The sequence below is a fragment of the Pyxicephalus adspersus genome, chromosome 4, assembly GCF_032062135.1.
Source record: "Pyxicephalus adspersus chromosome 4, UCB_Pads_2.0, whole genome shotgun sequence".
Classification (NCBI taxonomy): domain Eukaryota; kingdom Metazoa; phylum Chordata; class Amphibia; order Anura; family Pyxicephalidae; genus Pyxicephalus; species Pyxicephalus adspersus.
Window position 1 is genome coordinate 40,448,050 of NC_092861.1, and position 23,940 is coordinate 40,471,989.

General features: G+C 37.6%; 1 protein-coding gene across 9 annotated transcripts in view; it reads right to left on the reverse strand.

Annotated features, from left to right (window-relative positions):
• Positions 1-23,940, reverse strand: part of DOCK10 (dedicator of cytokinesis 10) — a 164,388-nt gene that overhangs the window by 10,443 nt on the left and 130,005 nt on the right. For 8 of the 9 annotated variants that reach the window (XM_072407928.1, XM_072407931.1, XM_072407925.1 and 5 more), the window contains 10 exons: positions 23,373-23,485; positions 23,114-23,248; positions 16,656-16,838; positions 15,343-15,453; positions 11,142-11,357; positions 8,088-8,145; positions 7,345-7,443; positions 6,406-6,512; positions 5,497-5,619; positions 4,442-4,555 (listed from right to left, as the gene is read on the reverse strand). In XM_072407928.1, the coding sequence (XP_072264029.1) occupies positions 4,442-4,555; positions 5,497-5,619; positions 6,406-6,512; positions 7,345-7,443; positions 8,088-8,145; positions 11,142-11,357; positions 15,343-15,453; positions 16,656-16,838; positions 23,114-23,248; positions 23,373-23,485 (1,259 nt within the window). The remainder of the gene's footprint in view (positions 1-4,441; positions 4,556-5,496; positions 5,620-6,405; positions 6,513-7,344; positions 7,444-8,087; positions 8,146-11,141; positions 11,358-15,342; positions 15,454-16,655; positions 16,839-23,113; positions 23,249-23,372; positions 23,486-23,940) is intronic. The other variant, XM_072407930.1, reaches the window with a different exon arrangement.

Here is a 23,940-nt window from a genome sequence, read left to right on the forward strand (position 1 = left end):
CAGATTTACCAATCACAGCACAAGCTTTTGGTATGCATTTCTGTGTAATAAAAGACTACAAGGCACCCCAACAGAAGGTATCAGTATGTAAACCCACATATCCACACAGCCTTCAGTATTCTCAGAATAGGACCCAGCTACATCTGTCTGCTCAAATAGAGTCTTGTTGACTAAGGTGGATATAGTGGGGTGTTTGAATTATAAAGCAGAAAGTAGAAAGGTAGAGAGATAGGAAAATGGACAGCAATCACTGTAGAATTGGCTTGGGTTTTATTCAGTACAGCACACAGAACCAGACGCTGAAGACGGAATGTAACTCTTGCACATGCACAGGAATTACCCCATTAGTGGATACCCAATGGCCAAAGAACATTGCCGTAGTCTGCTATGGAGCCTTCCCCTGATGCTGCTGCACACAGGTAAGTCTGTGCTGTAATAGGCAGGTCTGGTGTGCAGACTTGCTGATTATGGCACAAGCTCAGCACCCACAGATGATAGTTCCTTCATAATTATTTTAATACATGCATTGATTAGCACTATAGGCATGGTTGATGGTACCCCTTTTGTTTCTTCAGCCATCAACGATTCCCTCAAGATTCCTCTGCTCTGACAAATTCACAGGACACACATTTGTTTCAAGATTAGGTTTGTTTATTGGCCACTAAGTTCCTATTACTAATGTTATTAAACCTTGGGTCATTGTGTTTAAGTACATACAATTGTACCCCAATGTTTCCGAGAATTGTTTAACAATATTGAGTTGGAATATTACTTGGAAACTGAACATCACCTTTGTTAAATGTGATGATATTAAGCTACGTACACACGGCAGATTTTTATCGCCCGATAATCGGCATCGGCCAAATATCGGGCGAAAATCTGCCGTGTGTACAGTCGGTGTCGTCCATCGTCCGAACGACCGACCTGCCGGATCCACGGATGATGAACGACGACCAATCCTAATGAAAGGGAAGGGGGAGAGCGCGCAGCAGGGTGCCGCTCCGTCGCTCTCCCCCGCCCCTCTCCATGGAGCATGAACGGTGCTGTATGTACAGCACCGTTCATGCATCGTGTAGTCCTTTGTCGTTGGAAAGGATCGTGAAAGATCCTTTCCAACGACAAAAATTGCAAGTGTGTACACAGCCTTATAATCTGTGCAAAGATGTGTAACAATTTTGTGCTTCAGTAAATCTGTTTAATTAAACAAATCCTATCAGAGTGTATATTGGTGCACAACATTTAAATATATTGTTTTGCATCAATACATTAGCTAATAATTCTTTTTTTTAATATGTTTAAATATGTTTTATAAATTGAGTGTTTTGTTAAATTTACATTTGTTTATTTACAATTTGTAAATTATAACTATACCTTTTATTTACTAAATATGTAAAACTTATTTTAAGTAAAGTTTATTTATGTACTTTATATGCAAATACGATGTATGAAGACACTTTATGAGTTCAAAAATAAAGCTCTACTGCCAATATTCTGGCAATATTGTATCGCTTTACTGAAGGCCAAACAGAAGTCATCTAGGTGCATAGCTTACAAGAATCAGACATTAACCCCTTACTTTAGATAAATGCTGAATTTTGTTACAGTTACTGCCCTGTTCTCTGGGAGATTAATATGTGAACATCATTATATTCAATTATGTATTATGATAAATGCAGTCTGTTCCATACTTTATATAACACTCAATCCAATAAAGAACACATTGGTTTCTATATAATGATACAGCGCTATGTAAACGGTGATGCTTCACCCTATAAGCTGTTAAGCGGTTATATGAACAGACAAATGAACACAACACTCCCACATTTCAGCACTAGAAAGAGACAAATGAACATCTTAGCTCATATTTATAAATTAGATGCATGACATTATGGAGGAACAGCTGTCACTGACTGTGAGTAGTAAAGAAAGAGACAAGCAGAAATAAGCCACTTACCACAGCCTTCAATAGGATCAGACGGAAAAAAAGAGCAAATGCATGCATTAAGATTGAATCGCTATAAAAGGGATTTTAAAAGTCATAACAGTTTGTTCCACCCCTGGTTCAGGATTCAGTGACATGTAGCAAAGTGAAAAAACTCTTCTCTGACAGGCTAACACTATGATTGACTAAAGCTTGGCCAAAGACAATCCTAAATGCTGATACCTGGGAGCAGTAATGTATGAAAACAGCTCTGCTCTTTTCTGTGGGGATTAAATATGCCATGTTTCATTTGTTCTCAACAAGCCAAATATTCCCTTTCTACAGATGAGCTAGAGCAGAAAATCTGTTTTATTTTCACCTTTTACTATGTGTCTTGGGATATTGCCTATATTTACCTTTTACCACTTTGATTTTGGCTTTCGTCTTGCTTCCCTCCACCCCATGTGTGAAAATTTTGCAGTATGAAATTGAAATTGTAACATACAATGGATAAATATTTTCCATAAGCCCAGAAACCCCTTGGCCAATTACAGTTTTTTTTCAAGAACACCAGAATACAGCAAACATGTTTTTTTTTTATTTGAAGAAGTACCATGGTTTAGTGTTAATCTGGCGGACTGAAGTAGTGAACCCTTTTAATTTCAAAAACATTTATAAACTTGGAGAAAGTTTACAAATTCTGCAAACGAGGTGGGTAGGGAAGACATTGTTCTTTTTATTTATCAAGATTTCAGGGTTATTTTCTAGGGTGATTTTTTAGCTCTGTACTATTTAAGCACCATCTATCCCAGGATATTAGTACCATTTTCTACACCAATAAGCTCCGGTCTGTTTGTTTATGGCAATTGTAAACATGGTAGTTAATGGAATAGTTGGTGTCACTGGAAGACAGAGGAGTCATGGATATTCAGCTGCTTGACAAGTTACTCTTCTGGCTTTGCTATGTAAATTAGCACACAATATGGAGGTACACAGGAGTAGGTATTAAACCTGACATCGCATATGTTTTTAAACTCGGAGCAGATCCATCCCATGTTTGCTGGATCACTCAGGTTTCTAATAATAACCTATCATCTCCAATTATGAATAAATCAGGCCCAAAGTGTCTATCTTTCTATTTTTACAAATTTTACAGGTTCTCTTTAAATAGCCTTCATTTACCAAAACATTGGTAAAAATGTGTCAACATAACAAATATGTTGATGCTATTTGGAAGATTTTTTTGCTGTGCAAAACTTTCATGAGTAATTCTCCTTCTTATAAGTTGATTGGTGAAGCTATCCATCAAATAATCCGTCTGTTATAAAACCTATTGTCCAACGCCACTGTTTTTTATGCTGAATAATATTTCTTATACTGATCATTTTGTGAATATATATCTCCAGTATCTCCTGTAAAAATACAGAAAATCTGTACATAAATATTAATCTTAACCTCCAAAAAATCAACTGATGTTTTATGAAAAATTGAAAATAAAAAATTCATATAATATTGTAAAAGATGTATGGGCTGCCAGTCACATGATTTGGACATAAATATTGTAAGGAAACAATGCAGATGTCAGCATATATTTATGAAAGTGTAATGAACAACCAGGCTGGGCTCCATCATTTATAACCACTCTGTTTATATGGCTGGCAAACGTGTAACAATCATATGAGCAGGATTTTCTCCCACGGCACAAATGCGCAGTCACCAGATTGAAATATACACACAAACACACACATGCCAAAGAAATTGTTTAGTAAGCCAGTGAGCAGTGCTGATGTGCAACGTACTGTAACCTACAGGATCAGATGTAGTCAGATATTTGAATCTAGATTGATTTAAATGAATTTTAGTTTTCAATGCGTGCCTACATTTTGCACAATATAATCATATCATGACCTATTTCAGCCTTTCTCAACTTTGATTCTGTTAACATTTGCTAGAGATTTATTGAGCAGTATGCAATGGCATATTCGTTCCCTGCCTGCTGGTTACTGCATTGGTCCAGCATTGGTCCAGCATTGGTCCACATTACTGAGCATAGTCAGCCGTATGAGGCCACTGGTACTTGTACTCCCTTAGGAAAGAAATCAATGTAATCAGTTATATTTTTGCTGTCTGTAAAAGGACTGTTCATGCCCTTGACCAGCCACCAACTTAAAGAGCATTTTTCCTATTGACCATCACTGTAACAGCCATTCTTCCTACTAGCAATCAGTGTATTGGGCATCCAATAAACTGATCACCAGTGTAATGGGAGCCATCACCACTGACCAGTATTGCAAAGGAGCACTGAACTTACCACCAGGAGGTATTTTGTTCATTTAATAGCAAAAACGGACAAAGTGTGCCACATTCTTATTATTTACTTTAGTGTTTTCTCTGAGACCTGAAATAATATCAAATTATCGCACGTTCCTTCCTATTAAACTATTGAGAAAAGCTGCTTTATACCAACACATAAGCTACAGGTTACTGAACTATGGTGTAGTGCTCCAACTTTTAATTTACCTGGCCATAGAATGCGACTCGATAATAACGCCCAAACAGTCTTTTCTCTGCATTTACCACCTCTGCAATTTTCAGATAGGATCGGTGAATGCGGTAATACAGCTCCGACAGCCTCTAAAATCAGGTTAGCAGAAAGTATAAATTATTGAATATGTGTTCCACATTTCTACTTTAAAAAAACATGTGACATTTATAAAAGATGGATTTCTAACAGAAAGTATACAGATGAAATATATGATGAATATAACCAGATGAAAACATTCATAGGCAAGTTTAAAAATAACATACATGAGTTGTGATGAACAGATGCTTTCTCCAACATTTCACTTTTCAAATGATAAACTATGATCACTGCATTCAGTCATATTTTGTTTTATGTGTTAGTTTTGATCATACAATTATTAAACTGCAACAACTAATTGTTGTTTAAAAACATCTAAAAGCCTAAATGTGTGTAAATGTTTTTCTCACTTTTGGGATTTTGTTTGTAAAATGTACATGATAAAAAAGCAAGGATAAAGCTCATCCTAAGATAAAACAGTATATTCACATAAAACAGGCTTCTTTTAAATAGACTACGGAACATGTAAGTTGCCATTTCAGACCTAGTTCTAAAAAATACATCTTGTCTGCTTGGTGTTCTGATCCTCGGCCTGTTACAGTGTAGGTTCCTGACCCAGTATGAGTATGGAGCACAGGTATTCAGGTAATTGCGGCAAAGCTATCCATATACTTTTACCAGGTATGTGTCTAAAAATACTAAACAGGCCCACAATCACAAATACCTGGGCCCAATGTTTATCATACTAGATAAACTAGGTAATCAAAATTAAATATTTAGTTTACACAAATCTGTAAATAACCATCATACTTCATATTTTCTATTTTTCATGTACTTTGTGCAATGTCCACGTAAACTATGTGAGACCTCGGAGACACAATGAATTTATAAACCATTTAATCATTTCAGAAGTAAGACCTATATTTGCAGTACATGTTACATGTTAAAGATTTTTAGGCTCATATATATATATTGAAGAAATGTGGTAAGGTACCTTGAAATCTCTCTGCTTTTCAAACACAGCAATGACAGGCTTGCTAACATCAGCAATCAACTCATATCGCTCAGATTTCCAGAGATAGTCGACACACAGGTCAAGTTGCTCTACCAGTGTACTCTGCAATGACATGAACAAAAGATTTCTAGAATAGGATACAATATTATTGAGCAACGTTTTGTATTCCATGAGGACCTAAAACTATTGACCCATTTGGTATGCAACTTCTACAAAATGTGGTTGACGAAATGAAAGGCAATGGTGCAAGTAGACAGAAATCAAATCCCCACATAAACACAGTCACCTAATCATAAACATGTCACCTTCTGGTCTGGCAGTTTAAATGGCACTTGTTGACAACTTTATTAATAGGAAGGAGACTATAGTCAGAAGTCAGATTTAGTGTGCCAACTTTCCTGAGTCAAATGTTTTCATTTGGGAGAGCAAGACTTAAATCAGAAAATAAAATCTACAGGTAACCTTATTACAATCATTTCCATAATGAAACCACAATGTAACTCTTATTCAGCCCTGCCAATGCTATGCCAGGGCTTTGTAAATGTGTGCAGTTATCATAATAAATAGGATTTTTTTTTCAGCAGGTAAACTGTTACTCTCACCATATGGCAAACAGATACAACAACCCTGAGCCTAACAATAAAAAATCATGGAACAGTTACAGTGATCATGTATGATGTATGAGTTGCTTCCTTATAGTTATGCAAATGATCCATATTATTTAATAAAAGGTTTGGGCTTAGTGTGGCATACTGCAATGACAAAACTGTGTTGATCTAATTGAACTCAAACGTATAGTTGTATCTACATAGACAGAGGATGATGGTCAGTATATGACTGTCTTGGAGGTACAATTACAGTGTGTGGACAAGAACAGATTCCTCTTACTTCGTTATATGGGGTATCCTGCATCCCCGAGTCCTCTTTCATTGCTCCTTCTTCCTTAATATTTGGTGTGATGCTCTGAAAGGCTGGCCATCCCATGGAAAATAAACCTGCAAAAGAAATGAAATTTTGTTTCCAAACCTATATTATTAATATTATTAAAAAGTATTTATTTAACGCCAGCATATTATGCAGCGTTGTACATTAAATAGGCGTTGCACATAACAGACAGATACAGACAATGACACAGGAGGAGAAGACCCTGCCCAGAAGAGCTTACAATCTAAGATATATTAAAATGAAAGTATAGAAGGACGGGTAACCTGACATATGCTTATACTTTGGTTTAAAATTAGGATACATTTCTGAATGAAATGTATTTTGCTGCACACAGCAGCTTCCTGTACTGCTAGCTGTCAACGATCACATTCTCCATGCATGAAGCAAGCTGTAACAGCCAGTGTATTCTATCCACCATAACCAAACAGCAAACTGCAGACGGAGTGCTGAGATTTGAGAAAACATTTCCTTTCATTATATATAGCTTGTGCCAAAAGCTCCTTGTTATCAGTATCAGAGAGAAATGAAGGCTAGCAGTATATAATACATCAAATTGAAAATTCTGCGCTATCACTGTCTTCTTCCTCTGCATACACTTCCTGTGCTACCTATATGGTTGTCTGAGCCTTCTACACTGAAGTCAAATGGTCCATTCTAAAAAAATAGGAGTAGTAAAATCAGACTGCCTAGGCAATTTTATGCAGCTAAATTTAAAATAGGAGGGTTGTCAAGTATACTGATCACTGAATGTCTTAACTAGCTTTCATTAAATACAATACAATTAATCTGAATACAGATCTCCTTTACCTTACAGCCATGAGTTAATAAGAATGATAAGCTCTGAAAGGATGAACATTTCACATGCAGGGTTAGTGAACTCACTCTTTGCACCGATGGAGATTAGTAATTGATTAGAATCAGATGAATTTTCCTCATCCAGTAGCATGCTTGTGGTCTGATTGGTTTCATTTTTCCAATAACCTATGACAGTTCATAATGATTGAGTGATGTTATAAATTGTTATGTGCATGCATGGTACAATCATTGTAAAGAGCTACAGTACAAACTCTACTTCTGTTTCTAATAAGAATATACTTTAAGGGGTGTCTAACTAAGCCATAATTGTTTTACTTTGCCTAGTGGATTAGCATACCTCAATCAATTTTCCAATTTTAAACTTACCTTGCAAATGATCGGATATTTTCAGCAAACAAATATACATGTTCTGGTTGCAAGAGTTGGCCATTAACATTTATTTATCTGGTTTTAAATAAAATAAACCTGGATACGCACATAATGTGTTACACTGGATTTATGTAGATACATGTGGCACTGATTATTAAGGAGACTATGGTGCTGGCAATGGGAATACCAGGGGTTAATTTTAATACAAATGACAAGAAGAATCACAGTGTTTTTATTGATGATTAAACATCAATACAATTTCGGAAGCAAAGCAAGTTCTTGCTTATGGAAGCCGCACAATACAAATTGTACTAACTTCGTACAGTTGCTGCAGCAATATATGTATAAGTGCACTAAGGGAAACAGTGACTGATCCAAGTGCAGTAAAGATAGAAATGTAAAGTAATATAAGTGGTTATTCTCATCCAGATGGTCCTTACCTTTCCGTTTCAAGTACTCAGCAATCAGTGCGGCAATGTGAACGTAACACATGGCTGCCTAAAAAGACATACAAAAATGGTAAAACAGTAGCTGTTTGGTGCTTTGCAATAACTAAATAGATATTCAAAATGAACACAGGCAGAGATGGAAATGATTTTATCGGAAAATAATCCAATGTGTTTAATTACAGATTGCGCTATATTCTGCTCATTGAAAGAACACCTTACACTTTTAATGAGAAGGAAAATAGCACTGAATCATAATAGTTAAACCTTTTTCCTGGTTTAAACAAAATAAAAAATTAAACCCCTCTATTTTTATTCTGGCAGAACACAGGTCATAATAAAATTAGGTTTATTTCAAAGAAGTGGTTCCAGTTAAGAAAAAAATGTGCTCCCTGCTATGAGAATGTTAATACCTCTGCAACAGAGAACTAGAAATGTTCAACTGTGTGTGTTCCAAGTTCTTAGACTCGATGTCAAACCGTAAAATTGGTTATAAAGTGATTGTCAGCTAACTGACGCATACAGACAATGCTCCACTTGGTTTGGGAATCTAATCTTCAAAAAAAACTTAAGTTCTAAAAAGGGTAAAATTTGGTTATTTTAAGCACATAACAGTGTAAGAAATTTCCCTTTAATTTTTACAATGTCATAGGACCATGCTGATGTTTCAACAAGCATGGTTGTAACACAGGAAATTGAAAAGGAACTATATGCTAAAACTCATAGTTGGAAAATAAACAGCAAATCACATTGTATTTCTAAAGTCAAATATTCCAGTTGTCTACCATAAAAGGAAAACGTTTATGTTGGAAGCAAAGTCCTGAACATTAGTGCACCGTGCACGCCTAACTGGAACCATCTGCTTGGAGTCTTGAACTCCCAGACACTGCGCATTGCCTGTTTTGTGTCTAGACAATGGCTTATTCCCACATTATTCTTTTAGATCTGATTGGTATCAATTCTTGGTTGTATTATTTTCAAGATATTCTTCTATTCTCTGTCAACAAACCATACAATCTGCCATGTGGTAAACCACGCATTCAAAAGGAAAAAGCAGATGTTGTACACTGCCAGGGAATTGTAGTCAACTTGGCAAGCTAGAAGAAAGGAGAGCTGTATATTTACATGCTAAAATTTTTAGACAAATGTACAAAATGTTACTTTATTCAATTCAGGGCACCATTTGAGCAATAACGTTGATGCAAAAGTAGATAACCCCTGGTTTTTGTTCATCTGAAAACATAGGAAGCTGATGGGCAGTACATTTATTTAAAGTAAAGCTGTCACAAAGCTGCACAATTCAAGACAAGCATATGATGAAAATGCATAAGTGGACACAGCTCCATTGAAATTCCCATATCAAAACTCAGAAAAAAAAAAATCAGCAGGTTCAGAAAAATAGCCTAATTTATCAAACTTCTGCGAACCACACCCTGTTACATCTCCTAAGCATCCCAGCTGGTCAAGGAGACCACTTTTTACAATAATGGACCAATAGGAAGGATATGTAAATGTCAGTGGTGGGATAAGACAATCCAGATAATAACATCTCTTTTTACTTTGTTTATTATATGCTCAGTTTGATTTATCCAGATCTGTGATGGGTTTACTTTCATAGTGCAAAAACCAAGAAGTGGTTACTTATATAAACCAATCAACCAAACCAACACTCATCTATGATTTCTCAGGCTGCAGGATGATTGGTTTCAAATCACATTACAATAAGAGCCTACTTAGTATGACAAAGGGTAACGAATTATAAAAAGGAATGAAAATTCATCTTTTACAAATTTGACTTTTGTTAACTGAAATTTAATTGGTTGCACTTGGTTAAGAGGCTTTGCAAATTATTGTTAATAATATTATTAATATTATTATTAATAATATTAAATAAGAATGTTATCCATTACATTACCATAACTTTAGCCTCCCACTACATATTTAAAACTTTAATTTGTCAGTACTGGGGGAAATTAGACACAACCAGGGTCTAATTGTCTTTGTCTACCCAATAGTCTGTACCAAAGACAGTCCTAAAGCTGGCTAAAATGCAATTGTCCTATATTCTTAGGATTTTATTATTATTATTATTATTATTATTATTATTAATAAACAGGATTTATATAGCGCCAACATATTACGCAGCACTGTACATTAAATAGGGATTGCAAATGACAGACTAATACAGACAGTGATACAGGAGGAGAGGACCCTGCCCTGAAGAGCTTACTTACCAAGAATAATGTTGTACAAGGACCTAACTAATTAGATGTATTTAAATCTAAATTAAAATAATTGTTAGGTAAGGCCTTGCACCATATTGCCCACTGTATTTAATTTTTACAGTAGCCTCTACCATGGTCATGTTAAAACGACAAAAAAATAACTGATTAGTGTTTCCTAACTAGGGTCCCGTGGAACTCTTGGGTTCCTCCAAGGGTCGCTAGGGGTTCCTTGTGCAATGAGCATTTTGTGCCTCTCAAATCAGTTACCACTGACATCAATGCTTTTTTGGCTATCTGTAAGGGTGACATTCATCCCAAAACCTACCATACAGAGGTACTGTGAGCAGTTGATATTAATATTATTGTCAGTGGTTCCCCAAGACCCAAAAGCTATTTCAAGGGTTTCCCTAAGGTAAAAGGCTGAGAAAGGCTGTGTCAGATTAAAAAAAAAAATCTTGGAAATGCATAGCTTTTTAGCAGGGAAAGAAAAAAGTAAAAAAACAAAAAAGTCTTCTGAAAAACTAACGCCTTTAACAACGTAAAGGTTGTACATTTTTTGAATCAGTTAATAGTTGAGCATGTCTGTTTTCCTATGATTGAACCGCTACAATATGTTTTTGTCAAGAGACTGTAATATGCCATCTGGATTGTAACTCTTTTCCAGGCAGTGTATTTGCTCCCAATATGATATGTATATAGTGGGTGCAGATGGTGACTATACACAGACAAATAGCACACGCGTTATGTTAGACAGACAGGAATGTACCCAGAGATTCCGTGTAACTAATGCAGAAAGAGAAAAAATAGAAAGCAGATAGGTTACCTCAGATAAGTCTCCATTTCTGGCATGGATTTTGGCCATACTCTCCAGCCAGGTCCTACGTAACTCTGGTGTGCTGGCATAAGAGTTTGCCAAGCTGTACTGAAGGTCCACCAGCATTTCCGGATCTTTCTCATGTTCTTTCATCTGGGCCGTAGCCATTAAAACCGTTCTAATCCTCTTGGTCAGATCTTTTACTTCTGCTGGAAACAGGGTGTTCTTAGGAAAAAAACATATATACATATTTATTTTAAACTGTATTTATTTATAGAGACAATCTGTAAAACAGTGTTTTGATTTTCTTTATTGGAAAAATGCCCCATAGTGATTGCTAAGTTTTAAAAAACATCCCACAGAAAAAATTGGGGATGTGCTTTTTCTCTATGAAACTCATGCATTCAGTCACTGCTTTTTGTAAAAAATATGGAAAGTATGGAAAATGACACAATTGCCAGATTCTCTTCACCACAACTTGTACATACAGTGCTCAAATAACATATACTTTGGACAAGACAACAATGCCGAACACTGCTGAAGTGTATGCATTTCATTCACATACAAGGGATAGTGTCAAAAGAACCGGGTTAAATAGTTGTTGACAGCCTCAGCTGGAAAATGGGCTGCCATTGTTGTCCAGGATAATTTCTTTCCTTATTTTGTCCCAACAAGTTTCACAGAACTTGAGCACAGATTTTTTTTTTTTTTTACTTTTGTCCTCCCTGTCTCTCACATTTTTTTTTGTTTTTTAATAGCAACCAACAAAAATAGACTTTTACAGTGCTTAATCTGGCAGAGGCAGAGGTAGAAAGTATTAAACAGTTGAACAAAAACATAGCAAACAGTACTGTATCAATGTACATCATGGAAAAAGAAGAAAAAAAAGCATGTTACATTCTGGCATAACGAACAGTTACTCAATACGCAATCTGTAACTGGAACCTGATGACCTAGTTGAAGTCTCATTGGTCACCCATTTTATATGAATAGTAGAGAAAAAAGGAAACTAAAGAATGAATCTGAAGTTATAACTCCACCATGGGAATTTCCAGGCCAATAACCACAACTTTATCTAACTTATACACGTATTAAAGGTTTATAAGTTTTATTGAAACAATTATTAAAATATGTGAATACATTGAAAACTTAGATTAAAAATGTGCAAACCCTCTAATATTACTGTTAGGGTCACCCTACTTGGGTGTTCCCTCTCTGTATTGGCGGGTTTCACGGATAAGTTCTGCTTCTTCAGGAAATGTAACAGGAATATCGACAATCAAACCAATACCTGTACATGCATATCCAAATTGATTAAATGCATATATAGTGTACTAAATTCATAGAAATAATTATAATTAATATCAATAAATGGTAAATATGATATAAAAATATGTATTGTTTAGATTGTAGCTATTCCTGTTATATTTCCTGAAGAAATGGAACTTATCCGTGAAACGCGTCGATACAGAGATGGAACACCCAAGTAGGGTGACCCTAACAGGAATAATAGGGTTTGCACATTTTTAATCTAAATTTTAAATGTATTCACATATTTTAATAATTGTTTCAATAAAATGTATAAACCTTTAAAACGTGTGCAAGTTAAGTAAATTTGTGGTTATTGGCCTGGAAAGTCCCATGGTGGCGTTATAACTCCAGATTAATTTTCTATTTGCTGTGTTATTGGGGATGTGACCTGAATATATGAGATAGGGTGGATATTCCATCTAAATATTAAAAAAAGAAAATAGAAAGGAAAGGATATAGAAAGAGTTAGACAACAGTAGAAGAATAGATGTGGGGGCAGAGAGACACATAAGGAAGCAAAAGGGAGAAGGGTATGTGGAAAAGCCCGTCAAAGGCTTAGGTCCAGTGCAGGAGAACAGAGCAGTGGTGGATAATCTGCAGAGCTTTTAAAGTCATCGCAGTAAAACCAGGTACGCACTGGTCTGTGTGAAGATCAGACTTCTGATCTCACAAGCTCTTTCATATATTGAATGTCATTCACCCTGGTTACCTAATGCTAAACAGTTAGCGGAATAGTTTGCCTCCACAATGGGGGAATACAAGCTTTGGCAGCGTTCAACAAATGGCGCAGAAGGGATTTTTTGTAGAGTTTCATCGACATTGCTGACAAATGCAGCAGGGCAAACTCCGGCTTGTCATGGATCAATATCCCTGTCAACCTGTGCACTACTTCTGTAACCCCCGCCCAAAATGAGGCCAGAACAGGGCAGCTCCAAAATATATGCAGCAACGTACCTGTGTGGTGACCACATCTCCAGCACATCAAGCTTGTGTGCCGATACATTTTTGCAAGCCGATCAGGAGTTCTATACCACCTAGTAAGTAATTTATACTGGTTGCTAATGGAGTCCTTGTGCCCGTAATAAAGCATGAGGTCTATTTGGTCTTCTGTAAACTCGACGTTAACGTCCCTCCCCCATTTGGCTACGAAATAAGGCACAGAGGAGTCACGTGCAGTCAGTTGTAATTTGTACATATAGGAGAGCACACCTTTCAAGCTTTCAAACAAGCTTTCTATAAAAGTGAGGGGGCAGTGAAAATCCTGTGCTGAGGGCAGGGATGAAATAAAATGCTGGTATTGTATCTTCCTCCATATATCTAGGCAAGGAAGAGAGTGTTCTACTTGAAGATGTTCTGTGGTGAGCCAGGTGGAAGGCTGCAAAACGTGGGTAGCTCGGAAAACATCATTCTGATTCCAAATCTTAAAGATTGGATCCTTCCTACTGGTTGGAAATCTAGGTTGTCCCAGTATAGGAGACATGGGGGAAGGGAAGGTAATAATCCCTTCCTCACGAAAATATTTTGCCACAACTTTAAGCGTCTCACCGATCAAAGGGTGGTGACACAAGGTAACAATATCTTCAGATGGGGACCATGCAGCAACACTTAACATTACCGGGGACATTGCGTCTTCCAGTCTGACCCAGCCCTTAAGGCCGGCATGCCTGCACCAGTCTACCAGACAGGTCAGTCTATCTTTTGAAAGTCGAAGAAAAATTTGTTAAGGCGGGGGCTTTCAGTATTCCAGATAAATTTCAGGAATTCAGAACAAAATTTAGGTAGCAAGTGGAGAGGGAGTATCATCGGTAAGGTCTGGAGTAAATACAGGAGGCAGGGGCATGATGTTCATTTTCAAAATGTTACAGCGCCAAACCACGAAAAACTCTGTTGCCTCCATCGCTAAAGATCCCCATGTATTGTATTAAGAAGGGGTATGAAGTTTAATTTTTAACACTATCTTCAGGTCTTCAGTGGAACCCACTCTAACACATTTAATATCAGGATTCCTACAGATATGCCCCAACAGAGGTTCTAGGAGAAAAATAAAAAGTAGGGGAGACAAAGGGCATCCTTGCCTCGTTCTGTTGGTAATGGAAAAAGGTTAGGAAAGGATTCCGTTAACCCTGACTGATGCAGTGGGGTTTTAATATAAAGCCTGTATCCACATAACATGTCTACCGTGAATGCCTATAAAAGCTAGGACCTGTTTCACATAATCCCAGTTCACACGGTCACATGCCTTTTCGGCGTCTGCCGAAAGGAAGGAAGGGACTCAAGGAAGGGACTTTTTGTGTAATGAAAGAGTGTATTAGATTGAGCATGCGAGTGGTGTTGTCTCTCGCCTCCCTAAGTCGGAGAAAACGGTCTCTTACATTTTATTGCTCAAGCAAAGACAAAGATATAAACTCACTAAGAGTAATTTTGGTTGGTCCTAACATTTCCTTGCTAATAGAAGGGGTTATAGTCCACTGGGAACTTGGTGGACTGTAGATTCCCTCTGAAGGACTAAATGGCCTGGATGGGAAGCAGCTGTAAATCCAGAACATGCACCAACTTTTTATGTTCATTTAGTTTTAAACCGAAGATCAGACTAAGTTTATCCAGTGAGACATAACCCCTTCTAATAAAAAAATATTATATATGATAGGTTAGATTATGATGTCAGATTTGCAAACTAATAACACAGCAATAGTATGAGTCTATATAAAGAATCATCTTATTTAGTATGGATATTTCATTTAGATTATATAATCCTCACACTAATATTACTAAAAAACCTTTACAGTAGTATGACATATATTATTATCACAAATCAACAAATGTAATTTAATATTACTACGTTCTTAAAAATACTTGTATTTATTACCCCAAACAAAATCCAATCATTGTATCATATTACCTTCATCTGCTTGTCTCCATTAGCAAAGTTGTTGATAATTGCCAAAGAGTGTTGAAATCGAGAGCCCCCAATGCCTGCATCAGCGATCAGTTGACTTACTGCCTTAATGAGCTGCAAATAAAAGTTTTTATATAAATTGCACAATATGAAACAACTGCTAATTGATACAAGCCTGTTTGAACAAACTCTCTTTCATCCCTTACCAGTAAAGCAGTATAATTTGTCAAGTGCCAGTATAAGGTACAAGGTAGGTTTCCCTGCTGTGTGCATTAGCTGTAATTAGTAAACTCCACTATATAACACAGGATTTGGTAAATCGCAGATATATTTTTTTATGCATAGAGGTATCCACTATCCATTCAGAATACTGGTGTATGATGCCAGACTAAATTATTACTCTCTTTGTCTGTTACTGGTTATAAGGTTACTAAGCATCTAGCTATTAAGTTAGGACTTGATCGCTCATCTTCCTCATTAGGAAAGTCAGTCTGTAACAAAACAATACTAACTACTAAAAGAAAGCTGATAAATAAAATCCTTGCTTTCTGGAAAAGCTGCAACCACCACTGGACTCTACAGCATCTAACACTTCCTAGTATGTTTGATACTTGTGTCCCCAGTCATCTTCTGTGGTTCAATTTGTGGCTGCTATATTACCAGTTTGTGAATTCCAAGATGCATAGACACACAGATAGAACCAGACATGAATATGTCAGATGGCAAAGAGTGGCTGATGCAGCCTTGCAGAGGAGTAAAGCTTTCATTTACTGACTTTGACACTGGTTAAGATTAATACGTTTCATTAAAAGGCTTTTTTGTGGATTTTCTTTTACGTAATAGGGTCAGGTTCAGAATGTCACTCTCTTAATTCCCCAGTTTTGTTCTATTCCAGCCATGCTCACAGTTTGCAGAATATAATGCTGCAAAACGGCACAGACACCTTAAATAATATAGTGATATTAAAAATTAGAGGTCAGATAACATTGTGTGAAGAATCATATGAAAATGACACTAACAATACCTAAATAACAATACCTAATAAGGATAGAAAGACATTAAGATTTAGAGTACACATTTTCTGTGCACATTTCTGTGCACAGGAAAATGTGCAAGGATCTTAAAGAAAGAATGTGACTTAATAATATGTACATAAATATATGTAAATATAAATCTGTTCAATAATGATGCCAACAAACAAAAAGTATTTCATTATTAAGTTCAGTTTTCTGTGACAAACATTTTACCAGAACCTCAACTGTGTGCCACATACCAGTCTTTATGTGACCGGTATGGGACCAGTATGTCAATTTTACCTGCAGATGTGATCTGACAATTGACTTCTGTTGGTTGTACTCAAAGTTCGTTCTCATAAAGAAATACAGGAGGGCAGAAGCCTCATTCTGTGTAGAGCGAGAGCGATGGTTGCAGCATTTAAGAACTTCATAACAGAAGGGGCCACAAAGGTCAGCTTGTCCTTGGAAAAATGCACTGGGGAACTGGTAAGAAACAATAATAGTTAAACTGAAATTCAATAAAAAAAAAATCAATCCTTCCAGGTTAATATATTTAGGTATTTAGCAAAGATTTTGGCAACATTTGTTGCAAATTCATACATTTCTATTTCAAAGTAATTGATATTTAGTAACCATGTCCCATGTCAAACTCACTGGAAGAATGGATATGTCTGCTTCTATTAAACAACTCAACAAAAAACATTTTTTTTACACTTGCCAAGGATTTTACAAAATATTTAGTGTTTTTTAGGTCTGAACCCAGAAATGACATCAGTTTCATTTAATTGGCTCTAGTTCTTGTGATACAGGAAACGTAATAGACGATTTTACCAATAACAAATGTTACCACAGTTTATGTTTATTTATCTTTATTTACACTGATGTTTTGCATTTTTATATTAAATGTAGCATTTTTTTCAGGCAACTTTCATTTACATTGCTTTTATTCATACATTTTCTTTTTTTTTTACAGAAATTTGAGTTCTTCAAGAAGAAGTTTTTAATTTTTGGTAAGTTTGAAAAGTTTGAAATTTGGTGTACCTTTGGTATGGCGAGAGCCGAAAAATCATCATAATGATTGTTATTTTTGTGCTGTGAATGTAAAAGGTTTCAATCGTTCCAAGAAAAACAAGCTGGGGTACCCTGATTTGTAATCAGCAAGACAACCTGTGCCGCATGGTGCTGATGTTCCCATACCAGTGTTCAGTACACTCCCTGATATTCCTGTATCCAACATGGAGGATATACAGGGTTTGGAGTGTAATCCAGGAGTTAGCGGTGGAAGTGAATATGAAGGAAGTGTTTCATCAAACCAACAGTTCTTCCAAGAAGAGCTCAATGATTTGGTCTACGTGGCCTAAGTCAGTCAAAACAAGCATCTGAACTTTTAGAATCCAGTCTAAAAGAAAAGAACTGTCCCACAGCGGAAGTTAAAATAACCGTTTAGAGGACAAGAGAGGTAATAATCCTACCATATTTCAGTGAATATGGAGACTCTGTGTACTGTTGTAACATCCCTGGACTACTAGCCCATATGGGAGTACGAGAATACCGAGCAGAAGACTGGCGGCTTTTCATAGACAGTTCCACTCGAAGTTTGAAACCTGTTTTACTGCATAATTGCAACTGCTATGCATCAATTCCAATAGGTCACTCAACAAAACTTACAGGAAGAATATGAAGATATCAAAATGGTCTTACAAAAGCTTTGCTATCATGAACACCAATATGTGCTGATTTAAAAATGGTGAACATTCTACTTGGACAGCTAAGTGCATACACAAAGTACCCATGTTTAATCTGCTTGTGGGATAGTAGAGCAAAGCAGGATCACTGGAAAAAAAGTGACATGGCCTCCAAGCGAAAACATGAAAAAACGTGCAGCGAACATCATTAACAAGCCAATGGTTGACAAAAAAAAACATTCTCCCCCAACTACGCATAAAGTTGGGATTAATTAAGCAATTTGTTAAAGCTCTGAAGAAGAATGGCGATTGCTTCAAATACATTTGTGGATTCTTCCCTGGATTGAGTACTGAAAATTTGTGTATGCAATTGTTTTCCCTGCAACCCTCATCTGATTGTATATGGTACGTATCCCATTGTAGATGAATTTATTGCACCAACTTCAATCTCCTCATAGATTTATCTGTTCACTATCCCTTAGTTCCAGCTAAGTGCACATTGATATTTATTGCCCTGCCAACCCCTCCCCTCTTCAGGTTCAACTGATATCCCAAATTCCTTGTTACTCTGATCAGTCCATCCATAATCAGAGCCCAATGCACTTCCATTTAAACAACAGGCAAGGTCATGTTGGGACCCTGGTCACGTGTCCAAATCTCAAGTGCCCAAATTATAACTGCAATGGGAATTAATCCAGGGAATGGACACAGGAATTGGAACAGAATTGGACATATAATTATACTCTACAACTTCTATCTCCTGCCTTTGGACTGATTTAACCATCTGGACTCCAACACATCCTCTGCTGCTGCTACCATTCTGAACTGGTATTTCATCAAACCATATCTTTGACTGAATCATCATCTCCCATTCCTGGAACTCAGCAAGTTTACAAGCCTCACTTGAACCCATATTATTGGACTGCTTCTCTTGCACTTCAGTTTGCCACATTGTTTATTGTACGCATGTGGTTCCCAATTATCTGTACAAATGTATTATTCACCCTGCTCTCTCTTTGTTGGCACTACTCCCCGTCCTCCCCAGTCTGATAACTCATTGTCTCTCTGCTCCTTCACTCTCTTTATTTCTCTGTTTGTGCTCCTGCACCTTTCTACTCTACTGATACTCTCTGGTAAAATCTCACCCAACCCTGGTCCCCCACACTGCCTCCACTTTCCATACACTCTCAGCAGGACATTCCCTTCTCCTAACCTCATCCCCATTCACCCTACCCATAAGTCCTTACCCCCTCTCTCTGGCAGTCTATGGAATGCCAGATCTGTTGACAACAAATTAACTTCCATTAAGAACCTTCCTCTTTCTAAGTCTCTGAACTTTCTTGCTCTCACTGAAACTTGGCTTTCCTCCTCTGACTCTGCCTCTGCTGCTGCTCTCTTCTATGGAGGTCTGCACTTTACACATACCCCTAGACCTGGCAACAGAGTAGGGGGTGGCGTGGGGCTCCTTCTCTCACCTAACTGTATGTACAGAGTCCTTCCTATCCCACCCTCTCTCATTTTCACCTCATTTGAAGTCCACCGAGGCACTCCAACCATATCCACCCCTTTTACCTGTATATCATCACTGGCCCCCCTCAGCCCTGTTACTGTGGACGAAGTCTTAACTCTTCTCTCATCATCTCCGTCTACTACCTGTCCACTTGTCCCAATTCCCTCTGATCTGCTCTGTGCCCATTCCTCCACCCTGGCCCCTGCCCTAATTGAACTATTCAACCTCTCCCTTTCTACTGGTAAATACCCCTCAGCTTTTAAACATGCCATAATTCTCCCTATCCTAAAGAAACCCTCACTGGACCCCTCCCTACCCTCTAACTACCGTCCTATCTCCCTTCTCCCATATGTCTCCAAACTTCTTGAATGTCTTGTCTACCTGAGCACCAACTCTCTCCTTGACCCCCTCCAGTCTGGTTTTCAAGCTGCCCATTCCACTGAAACAGCCCTTACTAAAGTGTCCAATGACCTCATCAGAGCTAAGTCTCAAGGCAACTTTTCCCTGCTCCTTCTCCACGATCTCTCCTTTGCTTTTGACACTGTTGATCACCCCCTTCTAATACAAATCATGCGCTCCATTGGTATCTGTGACACTGCTCTCTCTTGGTTTGCTTCCTATCTGCCTGACCGCTCCTTTCAAGTTTCTTTCAATGGTAACTCCTCCTCGCCCACTCTCCTTCCTGTTGGTGTTCCCCAAGGGTCAGTCCTTGGACCGGTCCTCTTTTCTCTGTACACCTCCTCCCTCGGTAGTCTCATATCCTCATTTGGCTTACAGTTGCATCTGTATGCTGATGATACTCAAATTTATCTGTCCACCCCTGACCTGTCTCCCTCAGTCCTGGATAAGGTCTCATGCTGCCTGTCAGCCATCTCATCATGGATGTCTGACAGATTCCTGAAACTCAACCTGGATAAAACCGAACTCATCATCATCCCCCCCTCAAATCCCCCCCTGACATATATCTAACTGTTAACAACACTGTTATTCGGCCCTCTCCTCAGGCTTGCTGTCTTGGTGTCACCTTTGACTCGGCCCTCTCATTTACCCCCCATATTCAGAACATTTCCAGGTCCTGTCACTTTCACCTACGCAACATCTCCAAAATCCGCCCCTACCTGTCCCTAGACCACCAAACTCCTTGTACATGCTCTTATCATCTCTCGTCTTGACTACTGTAACCTCCTCCTCTCTGGTATTCCACTAACCCGACTCTCTCCTCTACAATCTATCATGAATGCTGCAGCCAGACTCATCCATCCTTACCTCTGCTCCTCTTCCGCTGCATCTCTTTGTAGTTCTCTCCATTGGCTTCCATTTCACCCGAGAATCAAATTCAAGCCCCTGTGCTTTGCCTTTAAATCCCTACACAGTTATTGTCCAACTTACATTCCGTACTTGGTAAAAAGTACTCCCCCAGCCGCACTCTCTGCTCTCCTAATGTTTTATTCGTTTTCTATGAGGTTAATATTGAGGTCATTATTTCAAAAACTAAAGCCAATCTAGCAAAACCAATAACATATTTGGAATCTGTGTATCAAACATATGCTAAAATGACTTTAATCTGTTGGGCAAGAAAACTTTTCTTGACCAGTGTTATTATCACCTATAAAATGTTCCATTGTTGGTATAAGACAAGATCACCTACTTTTAGTGGTATTAACAGTTTTTTGTAAATTAAAAGCATGATAAAAAAGGATGTAACAAAAATATTCTTTGTGTAATGTCTTTACTCAAAAAAACATACACTTATGACGATATCCTTATGTGTATGGTAGAGATAGAGATAGAGATAGAAATAGCATCATGTAATATACAGCAAGAATGGGGTTAAGCAGACATTGGAGCTATTAGATCCTATTGTAAGTTTACTCGTCAGCTCTTGACAAAGCGGATCAGGCAAAACGGGTTGAATGCGGTGACATTTATCAGTTCAGGTGTCTAGACAGCAGAGGATCAGTGAGCCATAAGCAGGAGGTTTGGGACAGCACCAAGTGGATGTTTTGCTATATCCTGAAATGTTAGTGAAGCCATGGCACTGGGTTATGTGAGTGAAAGATTTGTTGATGTTTTCCTGTTTAATGAAGTGTTTCTGTTATATGAATATACTCTTACGGCTCTGGGCAAGAAGAACTAGTCATTTCTGGAGATGGTTTTTGACAAAGGAGAGAGGAAGAAATTTGTGAAAGCAGAAGGCTTATACAGCACACATATCCATTCAATTCTAAATATTCAGGTTATATGGGGGGTGATTTGGGGCATGCACTGAGGCGAAGTATAAATGACAGCTTGAAGATCTGGTGATTAGGGATGAAGATTTGGTCCACTCAGGTGTCATTCACAAACTAATGTTGATGTTCAACATCAACATGGTGCAAAACCCTCCAATTTACTGGTTTCTAAATTCACAGCCAAAAGGAAATGTTGATATTATTGGTTCCTTGCTGGTTACTAATGTACAGTGGAGTTCAATCTTTGGTATCTACCAGATTTTTGCATACACTTTGCACATTGGGATATGAATAATGACATAGAACAGAGAAAATAATATTTACATTCTTTGTTACTACACCTGAGCATTGTTTTAGAACACAAAACATTTATACTGCTATAAAACATGAAGCTGTTGGTGATAAAGATAGTCATTATATTACACAAACACAGTGATCTATATGATTACATCTCTTGGTTGTGCAGGCAGTTAAAAAATAAATCTTCTCCTGCAAGGAACACCTATACTTTGACTTCCACCTGTATACAGACTTGTAGGGAAGAGAAGGAGCCAATCACACAAGCAGGAAATAGGTTGTAACATAAATGGAATTAACTTTTAAATCTCTAGGAAATCCAAGCTCACATAATATATACATACTACCATATTAGAAAAAAAAGCATCATATTATTGGAAAAACAAGCTGTACACTATTGCACATGTACTTAGTCTAACTTTTCCTCCTCCTGAACAATTGAGGCTGCTTGCCCATTTTACCAATTGAGCAGAATGGGGGCATTGTGTGTACAGTGCTTTTTCGTTTAGTTTGTCACTGGAAATGATCACAACCAAAACCTATTGCAGTGACAGCAATCCGATGTCTATCTGACAAGGGCTTATGATTGCAACTATAAACTAGCTCCACCAATTTAATTATGCAGTAATAAGTGTTAACAGGGTAAAACTACAGTATATTTGCACTTGTGGCAGTAATGCCGTTTTTGATAGGCATCATTAAATTTATATTTATTAAAGCTTTTTCAAATGCCTGAATCTGTTTTACATTAGCTTCCTATAACCTACTTCACAACAGAATTGTTGTGAGTCTAACTCTGTAAACTTGAAAACAGAAGACTACATCCCTGTAAATAAGCTTCTTCATACTTTGATCAGCTGAATGGGAATCAGTCCATGACCAAGCTATAGTGACAAGCTAATCAAGCACTGGCTAAACAAAATTAGAAATCTCGCTAAGCCTGTTAACATATACTGTATGCACAATACTTCCATCGTGAATTTTGACATTTGCCTGGAATTTCACTCCGTGTGCAGATTTAAATAAAAAAAATACCTTGGACACAAACATCCGAAGAGCAGCAAACACGTGGCGGAGTGCAGCCACTGATTGGTTGATTTGTAAGAAAAGAAGATGGGTGTCGAAGACTTTCTTCATCAAAACACTTTGGCTGTCAGAGAGCAACAGCTTCTGGAAACAATAAAGAACACAATGCAATAAAATATCATTAGCCTAAACAAAGACTATCCAGGTATGATAGCCATTGTATATTTTCTCACACTGGTGATAATCTGGGCAGAAGGAGTTGTCTTACCTGGTGACTCTGGTTGAAGAGGCACAACAAGTCAAGAACAGTGAGACAGACCTCTGTTGCAATATTGGCATCTAAATCTATGTGGTGCACAATGTCAGTTTCATTAGAACTACCTGTAGGTACCAAAATGATATTGGTGAGAAAAGAGAATCAAGGACTGTTTAGGATAATGGAAAAGACAAGCACAGCTCAGGGAAAATTGTTTCCAGCCTTCAGTGGAAACCAGAGCTGGACTAACTTGTTGTACCGCCATCCATAGCAAACCAGCCCACATGTGCATGTGTGATAAGACCCTGCCAATTCTGTGGAACAATGACGTGTATGTATGAGTATCATTGCCAAGCTATTATCTTAGTGAAACTCACATGCAGAATATAAATATGCTTCCAATGTGATAATGGCGAGAGGATTCCCCTTTAGGGAGTCAGACACACAACTAAGGATTGGAGGGTCATTTTAGATGACCATTGTAGCAGCAATTGTGTAAAGAAAACATTTCCCCTGAACTTTCAGACAGGGACCAGACAAACTGGAACTCTAGTGCCAAGAAAATAATGTCATGCTAAGT